This window comes from Mastomys coucha, unplaced genomic scaffold (assembly GCF_008632895.1).
Source record: "Mastomys coucha isolate ucsf_1 unplaced genomic scaffold, UCSF_Mcou_1 pScaffold2, whole genome shotgun sequence".
NCBI classification, from domain to species: Eukaryota; Metazoa; Chordata; class Mammalia; order Rodentia; family Muridae; genus Mastomys; species Mastomys coucha.
In genome coordinates this window covers 6,099,271-6,112,395 of record NW_022196902.1, presented here as the reverse complement: position 1 = coordinate 6,112,395, position 13,125 = coordinate 6,099,271, and the positions used below count along the sequence as shown (strand labels likewise).

Sequence of the window (13,125 nt, the reverse complement as noted above, 5' to 3'; positions counted from 1 at the left end):
CCCCGCGCACACACACACTTGAGTTCTCAGGACTAATTTTGTGGGTATGCAGGTATGCACACCCGTGCCCACGGAGGCCAGAGGAGGGTGTCACATGTCCCCCTCCATCTCTTTTTACGTTATTCCTTTGAGGCAGGATCTCTCCCTAAATATAGCACTCATTTGGGGGCGGGAGAGGTGGCAAGAAGGCTAGTCTCGCAACCATCCAGCCGCTGTCTTTACCAGGACTGACGGGCAGAGCTATCAGTGACTACCATGCAAAGTGCTGCTGTGCTCCTCCGTATTTCCTACATCTCTTGACTCTGTGCAAGTTTTAAAAACTTAACTGGCTCCTCTTCCTTGGAAGGCTCTCTGGTTTTCTTCTAGAGACTACTCAAATTTCTTTGTAGGTCCCTCCTCTACGGAATACTCACAGGGCCAAGACTAGGCTCTTTTCCTTAACCACAGTTTGAATGTATGCGGGCACACACACACCACACTTCCACTCTCTTAAAATATTTGAAACAAGACCTCACTCAGGTTGTTTCTCATCATGTAACTCAAATTTCATCAGAAAGGAAGACCCAGGACATAGCTGACTCATTTTCCCAGCAGTCTGTACACTGCCTCATTGGCACATTTCTGCTACTATACCTGCCTCCACCTTTGCAAACTCAGAATCCACAGGGAAATCCCATAGTACAGGGGATCTGGATGTCGAATTCTGGGACATTCTCAGGAAGGGGGCAAACATCACAACAGCAGAGTGTTTATGCTGTGTTGAGGAATCCAGGCAGCATAAAAAGATCTGGATTCACTGTGTCCCCAGAGACTGCCCTGGGAGGGGAATAGAGGGCCTACATGAGAGAACACCATCAACAGATTTAATGAGGTTCCCTGTGCCAAGTAATGTCATCAGAGAGAGCAGTGTGGGTAGAAGTCAACAAGGATGAGCGGGAGCAAGAGAGCCAAGGGCAATGATGGACCAGTCAGTGCTCCCCCACAATGTCATGATGCATGTGTCCCTTATTAGGATTTAGATCTTAAGATTCCACAAGGGGGCAGGGGGAAAGAAAGCCAAAAGTGGGGATTAGTAAGAGGGAGGGAGAACTAAAGTATCAAGTTGACTGTGTTTAAGTTTGAATTTAACAGAAATAATTGAATGATTGGATTTCCTTTCCTGGCTGTAGTTTTAGAGGCGAAGTGGCCGAAGATCACATAGTTATACAACAAGCATTTAAATGAGTGGAATGGCTCACAACCTAAGTTAGATTATATTGTCAAAAGGAAAGTGATGGTGATGTCTATCCTGTGACTTTATGTACTACTTTTATGATGTGTAACATTATAACATTTTAGACTGGAAGATGTGTGCAATGTAGTCTCTCCATATCTTACTCAACTATGGCAAATGCTTCCAAATTTCCCCATGAATGTCACAGCAATGAAGGGAAACTTGAAGAGGGGTTGGTATATACATGCATGTATGTGGAGGGGCTGGTGGTGAGCTCCACTGTCCAGCATATGTGAAACCAGAGGCAAATGTTGGGATGTTTTCTCTGGCTGTTCCTCCACACTGTTTTTCAGACAGACTCTCTTTTTGAACCCGGAACTTGCTGTCTTGGCTAGAATAGCTAGTCAATGAGTCCTGGAGATCTGCCTCTTCCCTCTCCCAGTGCTGGGGTAGAGGTGGGTACTTCTGTCCCTGGCTTTGATCAGGTACTAGAGACCTGAACTCAGGTCCTCATGCCTGTTCAGGAAGCATTTAATCACTTAGCCATCTATCTACCCTGAGTAGAACTTTATAAGAGACGAAATCAATGCTTTGTTATCTTGTATACTCAAAGATAGAAGGAGCCTCTTTAGGTGACACCAAAGGCCTTGTTCCTTGACATGCTACAGCAGCTTTGAGACATGTACCACTGAGAAGGAACCTTATGGAAGGGAATTCGGTCAGGAACATATGGCTAGAAGGTATTGCCTTTGAGGTCCTTCTTGACTTGGAGATTCTAGCATTTCAGAATGGAGGCTGTGAAAGCCAGATTGTAGAGTGGAAAGTGAGACCATCGATGCTGTAGGGATAGACCCCTGTGTATTATGATGGCTACCATGGAGGGAGGCAGGTTTGGGGATATATTTTGCAAGGATGGAGGGAAGACTTAATACATGGGAAGATTGAACAGATTTGTAACTGAACTAGGAACCGGCAGGAAAATAAAAGTTAGAAGTATTCTGTTTATCACTGTATAACAAACTGCCCTAGTCCTTCCCATGGAAGGGGGAGGCATTTACAGTACTATATAATAGATGCTTGAAACCATAGACAGAATTAGTCATAAGTGTATTGTATCTCTCCTATTATTTCTACCACCATGAAGTTTTATTTTATAGATCAGACACTGTAAGAAATTAATAACAGCTAAAATTAAAACAGCTGTTACGTTCTGTAATAAAAGTCATGTGAATGTGGTCTCTCAGGATACTTTCAGTACTCTCTTCGGTCTTATAATGAATAAATAATATAATGATATGAAGATCATAAACAGTTCTTACATCAGAAGACTCATTTGGCTAAATGACATGTGCAGAAGAACATGCTGTTTGAAACCTGTGAGTTTTTTTTTTTTCTGGAATTTTTAAAGCTTCAGACCATGATTGACTACAGACACTGAAACCATGTAATGTGAGAAGATAAGATGGATGATTGTGCCCCTGACATCAGTAGCTTTGAGGAACCATTCTCTGTACCTCAGGGCTACCTAGGTGTCCAACTAATTGTGTGGGGTGAGTCTTTTGTTATAGACATTATCGACATTGGGTAAATTTAGCTAGCATGATCTTGTCCTTTCACTGGAATGGCTAGAAACCTATGTACAGCTATAGACTATATGTATAGTCTATATGTATAGACTTCCTATACGTGGCTTTGCCCCTCCTCAGGGTAGCTTACATTCTTACTGGCAGTTTATAATTCCTAGAACTATATGGCAAGAGATTGGTCAAAACTACAGTGCTGCTGAAGACCTGCCTCATAATTCCAGAGCATCGCTTTCAGTACAACTCTTGGCTCATCCAGACTAGCTCAGATTCAAGGGAAACAGAGCTAGATGCTTCTTCTCAGTGGATAGCATAGCAAACTCAGAGCAAATATATAGCAGCTACCTCGAGAATCCTAGAAGGATGTGTCTGCCTTGAAGATGAAAATAGTTCAGGCAGAGATTTCAATATAAAGTACAATATGGAAGAATTTATTTTCAGAGAATTCAAGCCATCCGGGACTATGCAGGAGGAGTCTGCTACACCACAAAGGCTCCACTGCCTGATTTCTTGTTGTTCACAGATGTCACCTCCAGGTTGTTTCTTCATTCTCACAGGACTCATGTCACTATTCCGCTGGAGTGGTTCACAGAGTCTATGTAAAGGCACTGTGGCCAAACTGTCTGGCTTACATTTCCTATGTTCTTGGTATGTCTCTTGTTGTATGCCAAACTCTTGGGTAGTCTGGGGCGGCGGGGCAGGTAAATGGTGGTATGCTTATAGCCCCTGGAAAAGAGGTTGAGCGGTGGCTTGCTTCCCAGGGCTGATCAGCCATGAGCGGAGAAGCTTTGATGTTAAAACATGAAATCCGCTTTCAACAAATTATCCAGATAACTTCTTGCTATCCTTCCCTGAAACCAAAAAATCAGCCACATGCAGGTGACTGCCTAGCAGATATTTAAAGATGCCCTGGTGGCTAACTGTCATATTGCTGCTCAACTGAGGGGACCCTTGGAGCTTTCTTGGAAACCCTTTGATAAAGATCTTTTAGAAGCTTGCTAATTAATTTGAAAGGAATGTCTGTCTGAGGCTCTGCAGCTGATGATTTTCATGTTATGCATTCCTGCAGTAGATGAGGGAGGCACAAATACATTACCTTTGCTCCATCTGTTTCTATAGTTGATACAAAATACACACATTGGATTTGTTTCAGAACATCTGAATCTAGAATGTGACATTTTTTGCCAAATCAGGATCACACTTGCCCATACAACACAGATGTGAATTCCTACAGTTGTTTTCGTTTAGAAGAGTGTGTGTGTCTGTGGTGTCATTGATTAATGGAATATTGCGCTAATGTACTGTTACAACACTCCAGGGCCTTCATGAGGAACTTGCAGTCAACAGCAAAGAATTCTTTAAACTAAAGTTTTTAATAAAATGCAGATAGTAGGGTAAAAATGATTGTAATGATGGTGCTGCTGCTGCTGCTGCTGATGATGATGATAAGGACTAACCATGAAGATTTATGAAGAGCACAGTGGTTGAGGAATCAATTTGGATGGACATGCCAATGGCAATTCAGTGAAATTATTAAGTAGGTTTAGTCTTCTAAATCACTTGATATCATCTGAATGTATTGTTTATTTTATCTGTCTGTAGGGGAGCAAGACGCCATGGCAGTGCTTACTTCTTCTTTTGTGGTAGACACATGCTTCGGTTGTTTGCTCAGTGGTACTATCAGATCCAAGGGATTAGTGAAGGCTGACGCAGCCATGCATGTGACATGGCGTTAGCTGCTAAAATTAAAATTGAATTCTTCACTGTCCATTGTACGTGGCTGGCGAGCAGCTCTCTACCATGTGGCCCTGATGTCATGTTGGCAGGGAGTCTTCCTACATCTATTTTAAGCCATAACCAACCCCCTTTGTGCTCTTTCTATGGATATTTTTTAATCATTAACTATAATATTTCTCCAACACCAAATCTTCAGTTATATTTTAAATCTATTCACTGTTGAAATTTTTAAGTGAATGAAAACATCCTAAGTAGAACACAGTCAACTTCATACATAGAAAGGTCATACATAGAAAGGTTATACATAAGAAAGGTCATACATAGAAAGGTCATACATAGAAAGGTAACCACTAGACAGCTCACGGATTCCTCGGATTTCCCAAACATCTATTAGATAAGAGAGATATAAGGAGGCCTTTGGTTTTCTACAACAACTCTACCAGAACCTCCCAGTGAATGAGTTGTAGAAAACAGAATTGTTCCTTTTAATCATCCGAAAATTTTAAATTGCAAAGAAAGCAAAAGATCCAAAAAGAAAAGAAAAGAAAAGAAAAACCTGCTTAATTAAAAATTTCAGCAACAAAAGTTTATGGATGAACATTTGTATTTATAATTTACAGCTAGCATAATAAGATCATTAAGTTGAAGCATGCACAACACCATTTTGCAGGTGTTGCTAATAATACTAACAGAGGCATTGTTTAAGTGATCTAGGCCACTGATATTGATAGTATGCCTTCAGAAGTCTAAGTGAGGTTGATGTGTAGAGCTGAGATAAAGAGGAGGATGCTCTAATGACCTCAAATCATCTGCATCTGTCTTCCCAAGACCTGCACAAAATCAAAACAACCACAATGTCAGCATAGAGCAGTGTTCGTGGAGTCCCAGAATTAAGTGAGGAACTATTGTGGCTGAATGCTGAGGGAGATTCCGTTTTCTTTAGGGATGGGGTGCCTGATAAACTACGCATGCTCTGCAGATGGTCCCACACCCATCCCATCCAGGCAGCACTAAGTGGACTGAATAGGTTTTAAAAGGAGCCCAGGAAGGGAAAAGTAGTAAGAGGATAGGGGAGGAATTGGAGAGGAGAGAATGGGGCCAAAGTGATCAAAACCCAATATATACAGGTATGAAACCATTAAATAGCATCAACAATAGAATGTTGAGCCAATGAAATGTTTAAAGGGTAAGGTGCCTGCCTCCAAGTCTAGCGATCTGAATTACATCTCCATGGCCAACATGGCAGATGGCTATCTGACTACTGAAACTATCCCTTGAAATGCCATACTTAAAATACTTGCCCTTCATTATAAAAATGATTGGTTTTTTTGCTTTCTAAAAGAAAGGGAGTGTTTCTCTTATATTCCAGCACTTGCATACCTTGATACATTTTAGTGGATTCTATAAATCCCATGTCAATCAAGATGGACAGTTAACACTTAGGTCTCTGAATTGGTAGTTATTTCTCTTTGTAGATGCGAGGTTTAGGGTATCATCAGTAATATAAGCCCAAAAGGTATTAGGGTGATTTCCATCACTGCCCTACCCAGATCTGTAAGGACTGCGTTGGGGTGCTTTAAAGAAGCTGTAGGAGATGCTACTCCCTCCCAGCCTTTTATTTTGTGATTTCTTTCTTTTGCCTTCTTTGCTCCAGAGATTTCATTGTATGAATTTTCCTTTCTTTAAAACCACCGTAGAATACCTTCCATGTCCTAATTATATACTCCTCCTGTGTTTTTCTGCTGGTTGTATTCCCATAGTTGCAAATAAAAAGTATATTTTTAGTTTTAGCATTTTCCTTTCCATTAAAAAAAAATCCCTGAAGATTTGTGGCACCGCTGTTATTTCTGCTAATGGCATTGCTTCCATAGCAGTGAGCTACAGCTTTGTAGGAAAGCATGTTTACAGAAAGCAACCGTGTAAGTGGACCTTAGAGCTACATGTAGAAAGATTTCAGTTTAGAACTCTTGTAACCATTACAACACCACACACACACATACACACACACACACACACACACACACACACACACACACGTACGTGTGGGTGCTTTTTAATTGTATTTATATATTTGATGTAATTGGCTAGATCCTCATCTAAAGAATGACATCAGGTCTTTGGGTTCTCATAGCAGAAAAATAAGAGCAAACAAACACAAACAAAACAGATTAAAAAGAGGGCTACATGTTCCTGGCCATAGGACATAAAATGAGTGAGAATCGACTGGCATTTAATCCTGAGGATGAACTTAAGGACAAGTTAGAGGAAGGTAGGAGAACTACATCCCCAGTTTTCATAACTCTTTTGATTGAATGTAGATGCAACATTGATGTGCATGTTCATTCAGCTTGGAAGGCTTAGTCTCTCAGATTTTGAGTAGATGGACTCGTTGCTCTAATTCCCTATTTTCTCCATCCTATGGCAAAGACCAAGTGCCTATATGTCTAGTCTGGTCAAACTCAGAACAAAAGGAAAGGAGAAGGGTATGTTAAGAAAGCGTGCTAAGATTCCCCTGTGCCTTGGCATCACTCATTCCCTGCAAGAACTGAATCCAACATCTTGTGTGTGTGTGTGTGTGTGTGTGTGTGTGTGTGTGTGTGTGTGTTTTACTACCCCTTTATATTTCTATTAGATATTTTCTTTATTTACATGTAAATTTCTCCATTCCTAGTTTCCCCTCCAAAAAACAAAGAAACAAACAAAAACAACAAAATAAACCCCTGTTGCCTCCCCCCTCCCCATGCCTGCCACCCCGCCCTCTCCCACTTATTGGCCCTGGCATTCCCCTACACTGGGGCACAGAACCTTCACAGGGTCGATCTCTTCTCCTCCTATTGATGATCAAATGGCAATCCTCTACTATACACATGCTGCCTGAACAATCAGACCCCTCCATGTGCAGTCTTTGGTTGGTGGTTGAGAGCCTGGGAGCTCTGAGGGTACTAGTTAGTTCATATTGTTGTTCGTCCTAAGGGACTGCAAACCCCTCAGCTCCATTGGTCCTTTCTCTAACTCCTTCACTGGGGACCCTGTACTCAGATCAATAGATGGCTGTGAGCCTCTACATCTGTGTTAGTCAGGTACTGTCAGAGCCTCTCAGGAGATAGCTATATTTAGGTTGGCTTGCCCTTTCTTCAGTCTCTGCTCCACAGTTAATCTCTGCAACTCCTTCCATGGGTATTTGGTTCCCCCTTTTAAGAAGGAGTGCACTGTCCACCATTTGGTCTTCCTTCTTCTTGAGTTCCTTGTGTAGATGTACCACAATTTCTGTATCCACTCCTCTGTTGAGGGAATCTGGGTTGTTTCCAGTTTCTGGCTATTATAAATAAGGCTGCTATGAACATGGTGGAGCATGTGTCCTTAATACATGGAATCCAGCATCTTCTGATGGACACAGTCCATAGCCGATTACACAGGTGAAAGCTAACAAGGAAGTAAATTTCTTTTTTCTATAATATTTTCAGGCAACACGCATTATGAAATCATCGGATGCAGCAACTTCTAGCCACAGAACTTAGATGCCCCTGTGAGAAGCAGGAGCAGCAGAAGGGATGGCCAGTTCCCTTCATCCTACTGAGCACTTACAGTTGCATGGGAAACACAGCCAGGAATCCACCGTGAAATGGATGGCTGCAGATAACTGAAGCGGTGTGACACAAATGACAAAGGTCAGGAAGGGTCAGTGCCACTAGGTTCTGTTAGCCTGTCAAGGCTGTAATTTAAAGAGCAGTAGTATGCTCCAGCTTCATCTGACAAAACAGCAGCATCATAAAATCAAGTCTCCACCGCAGAAATTAAAAAACTCCCCCTCTTTATGTTCATCAGAGGAGCCCTACAAAAGCAGTCAGAGCTTATAATTCACCTCTCGGATGTCTATCTGAACTATATTAGTTTCTCCAGCTATTTTCAAACGGCCTTTTTTTCTGAAAAATGATCTGCTCAGATTAAAAAAGAAAGGAAAAAAATAAAAGAACAAACCAACACTAACCATCCCCATTTATAAATCAAAGATTGCTGAGGTGTATAGAAATCAAGGTAAGGAAGCTCTCAGGGAAGCAGAAGCAGAAAAAACAGCTGGAGAGGAAGGGAAAGGGGGGAGGAGGGAAGGGGAAGGAGCAGAGGCGAGGAGGAGCACCACCAGGGTCCAGCAGGAGCGACCAGGTCCCAGCTGGCTTCAAAGAGGAAGCAGGAAAGTGGGTAGCGGTGGGAACACTGTCTCGAGCTGACTCTGGTGGGCTCTGAATGTCTCTCTTGCAACAGAAACATTTAATTAATCTGGAAAGTTGATGGAGACTGCTTCACCCCTGTCGTTCTTCCACTGAGAAACAAATACACAGTTCTGATTCGTTCACCAAATACTGGTTGTAGTAAACATCTGTTCTCCGAATAGAGGAGGCAAACTACTAAAACCATAGTCTCGTTGTATCATTGTAGGAGACAGATGAAGGACTCCCCAAAGACCTGGTTGCCCTAAGCCCCAACCTTTGAGTCTAGTGTATGAGGAAGGGAGAATAAGAGTTGAAGGTGTATGTATGTGGAGGGGGTGGGGCAGAGAGTAGTAGAGGTGGGGAACCGTGGCCAAGATGCTTTGAAAACAAAAAGCAGAAGTAATATTAGCAATAAAAAATGAAGGTGTTACATATCTGTGACACTTGGGAGGAAAATCATGAGTTTGAAGCCAACTTGAGTTTCATGAGTTTCATAGCAAGACTATTAAAGATTATATGAATTATTAAAAATATATATATATGAATACACATACACACACACATACAACCAAACAAATTGTTGTTGAAATGTCCATTGCTAACCATCTCTGGATTGCCCAGTCAGCCTGTGTAATCAGAGTCTTTTGTGGGAAGAAGGAGGGGGAAGAGTGAAGACAAGAAGAGTAATCAATGGGCCAGGGATGTTTTTAAAGATGGAGGGCCTTGGCTGAAGGGCTCCAGGTTGCCTGTAGTTGTGGGAATGGCAAGAAAAAGACTCTGCCGGAGAACTTTCTGAAGAAACACAGGACTGTCACTACTTCAGATTCCTGTTCTTGAGACCTAAGTCTGGCTTCAACCTCCACACCTTTAAGGTTGTCCGTTATCATCGTTGATACGCTTATGTGGTTATAATTTGTCACAGCCGTAATGGAAACTGTGGTTCCCTTCAGAGCACTAATAAAGATTCTCTGTTCACTAGCCACTGCTCCCCCACCCCCACCTGTACATGCTTATGCTTCAGTGCATGAGTGTGAATATGCACATATGTACATGTGGAGACCAGAGGACAACCTCTAGCTCCCTGAACAGAGACTGCACAACCTTCTTTTTCTTTCTTTTTGGGACACAGTCTCTCACTGTCCTTGGTGTGTCATCCAGTCGGGAAGACGGCTTGCCAGCGAGCTCCAGAAGCCCTCTTTCTGCCTCCTCCTCCACTCCAACACTTTACTGATTGGCGCTCTCTCTCTCTCTCTCTCTCTCTCTCTCTCTCTCTCTCCAGCCTTTTCACTAGTTTCTCCAGTCCTTCCTCTTCAGATCAAGGGATGCAGTGCCTTGCTCTGCTCATTTCCGCATCACAGATACTGGCAACTGAGCTCTGAGTACCCGAGTGCTCAACCCCTGCTTCTTAGTTCAGTGTCCTTTGAATAATTATGCACAGGAATGAATGGTTAGCTATCCCACTTCCCTCCCTGGGGCTTCCACAAATGCACATACAGGAAATAAACAAATGAAAAGAAAATGAGTGAAGGCCTAGACCAGAAGGAGGAGGAGATGAAAGCTTCAGAGAATATCAATTGTAAAACAATTAAAAAGGCAAACTTCCGCTGTGCTTGAAAGAATGTTGTGCTGGTGAGGAATGTAGAACAGCAGAATGAAGTGTCTTTTCTACAGAAAGAAGACTAGTGGCATTCATCCACAGAGAGCCAGTCGATTCCCTTTTAGGGTGATTTACCATAGTGCCTTAAATCAATTGTATCATGAGACAGCAAAAGTGAAATTAACCTGTAATGATAAATATAAGAAGCCGAACAAAATTGAGACACTATTGAGTGTTTATTGTGAAGTAAAATCCATATGGCAAAAATGTGCCCACTGCTAACAATTTTCAGTGCTTTTTTTTTCTTATAAATTTTAAAGTTTTAATTTCTCTTAGATATCAAAGAAAATGCATATATTAGTAAATTTCTGCTTGGTGAAAGCTATGGTATTTTTTATGTTACTTGTCCTTCCTAACTGGTAGTCTGTAAATAGATTCCCTCCTCTCCCCTATCTTTTGAGGACTATGTAGCCCAAATTGGCCTCAGACTACAGATACTATTCCCTCAGCCTTCTGAATGTGCAGACATGGATTGGTGACTACAGATGCCCCCTGTGTGACAGGTCACTGCTTTAACCTGACCCTTGTTTTTAGATACTTTAGTCACCCAATCTTGTCTCACACAACAGTATAGCTAGGGGTGGGCAGTGAATGCAACTGTGGCCCCTTAGGGTTAGATTGTTGTGACCTATAGCATTTATTTCAAATTGTAATGTACACTTAGCATCCCTACATGTGCTCCTAGATACAATGGAGGTTCTCTACAAATAGTTATTCTCTCTTGTTCAGAGATCAATGGCAAAAAGAAAACATTTATGCATGGTTAACCCTCACACATTGGTTTTGTTTTTCCTGTAGATAGATATAATATTGATGTGCGAAGGCATGTTTTCTACTACTGAATTTTTCTCCCAGCCCCCCGCACACACACACACAGTTTTCATCTTTGGTGTACTGAACTAGTGCAGAAAACCAGGGTAAGGATTTTACTGGAAAAAGACAAATAATGGGCCAATGACAGGCAGGGTTTACATGCTTTGACTATGTACCATGTAACATAAATGAGGGGTAGTTTTGACTTAAACCAAGCTTAAGGATCAAAGGGTGTCTGGAAAGTTTTTTTTTTTCTGAAGTGGAAATAATAACCCCAAATTAAAATACTGTAAATTTTTGTTGACCAGGGGCACTGAGGATCTATATGGCCCCTTGTGCAAATGATGGAAGGTGGATTGTAATCAAATAGAGACTTGGAATGATAGAGAAATAGATCTTTTATGAGTGTTTGAATAGGTGCCACAGTACCAAACAAAAGAATAATAAAATATATAGTTGATTTCTTTTTCCTATGAAGAGACTTTGCCAAGGCCTAATAAAACGCTCTTGATATCGTGCCTCAGAAAGCAACAGAAGGGAAATGCTTCAGTGTTTTCCTATCCTAATGCCACTAGGATATGTGGCTGCCAAGGCATGCGAACAGGACTGGCTGCGTTGGATTTATGGGTGACAGGTCGAGTCTGGAATGTTCATTGCTCCTGACATGCCTCAGAAGGAGCCCTGGACTTGGACTCAGGAGAACTCAATGCAAGTTCTGTTCTGCCACCCACTGCCCATGAGAGCAGAAGCAAACCATTCCAGGGTTCTGATGCCCAGTTCACTCTGTCTATGGGATGGGGCTTCCCAGGATAACTGTTAGGGTTAGGTAAGTACTGGGTCTTACTATCAGGGATGTCTCTTTACTTAGCTATTAGAATAGATCACACACAGAAACATACAATCCCACTTTAAGTATGAGGGCAGAATGTGTGATGGAGGTTAAATAGAAACCATCTTTCTACCTGTTCTTCTGCCTTGACCCTCTCCACTGACCAGAATGATCGTTCCGTAACACTAATTAACCATGCCTAGCCATGATAGCCATACTCAGTAATACCCAGATTAAATGCAAGGTCTTTGTGCTAAGTTTGCTTCTGTTCTGGGGGTGTTGTCTACTCATCTCAGACTGACTCCCTTCACTCCATCCCATACCATGATATATGGGATCCACATATGCATGCTTTCATTCTCTCCTGGCTGCTGTATGTGATTGATGCTTCCTAATATGAAAATGGGATTCCTTTCTTTCTTATGCTATAATCTCCACCTGACTGCTTCTTCAGCATTTAGCCAGTCTTACTCTTTTCTTATGTGGTTTCTCTGTTGGATCAGGAATTTTACTTCTTTGACCCTACACGCAGAGCCGTTTACATATTTACAGCTCTTGCTCTCACATTGACTCAGGTCGTGGAGGACAGACATTAGGGGTAACTCCAGTTTATGTCCCTCACCCTGTGCCAGGTTCATGGCGGCTGCTCAGTATGTCCTGTTGAAAGATTGCTGGGGAATAGGCTGCTACTTGATTGATTTATATGCACAAGTGATACACAGCAAACAGAAGCAGTTGTAGCTTGAATGCAAATTCTTCTTTTAAAAAGTTCTTCTCTCTAATGGCAAGGCTGTGGATTGCACATAAATCCTGCTACTTGTGACATCACTAAGCAGAATTGAATTTGTAACAAAGTTTGCTGCAGGTCTAACTCAACATCTTCTCTCTCCTTTCTCAGGAACAGTGGATTCCTGTTTTTAGCTGAGTATGTAGTCACCAAGAATAAAGTCAACAAACAAACAAACAAACAAACAAAAATGTTATTTCTCCCATGGCCTTTTCAGGCAGACACTAGGATCTGGCAGATAGATAGATAGATAGATAGATAGATAGATAGATAGATAGATAGATGGATGGATGGATGG

At 41.9% G+C, this 13,125-nt stretch overlaps 1 protein-coding gene across 4 annotated transcripts in view; it reads left to right on the top strand.

Annotated features, from left to right (window-relative positions):
- The window catches only part of Aig1 (androgen induced 1), a 235,147-nt gene that overhangs the window by 94,819 nt on the left and 127,203 nt on the right, over positions 1-13,125 (top strand). The window contains exon 4 of one of the 4 annotated variants that reach the window (XM_031380454.1): positions 7,998-9,719. The exons of the other annotated variants lie outside the window; for them this stretch is intronic. Within the exon in view, the coding sequence (XP_031236314.1) occupies positions 7,998-8,051 (54 nt within the window). The 3' untranslated portion in view covers positions 8,052-9,719. Of the gene's footprint in view, positions 1-7,997; positions 9,720-13,125 lie in introns of those variants that run through there. 4 annotated transcript variants of the gene reach the window in all.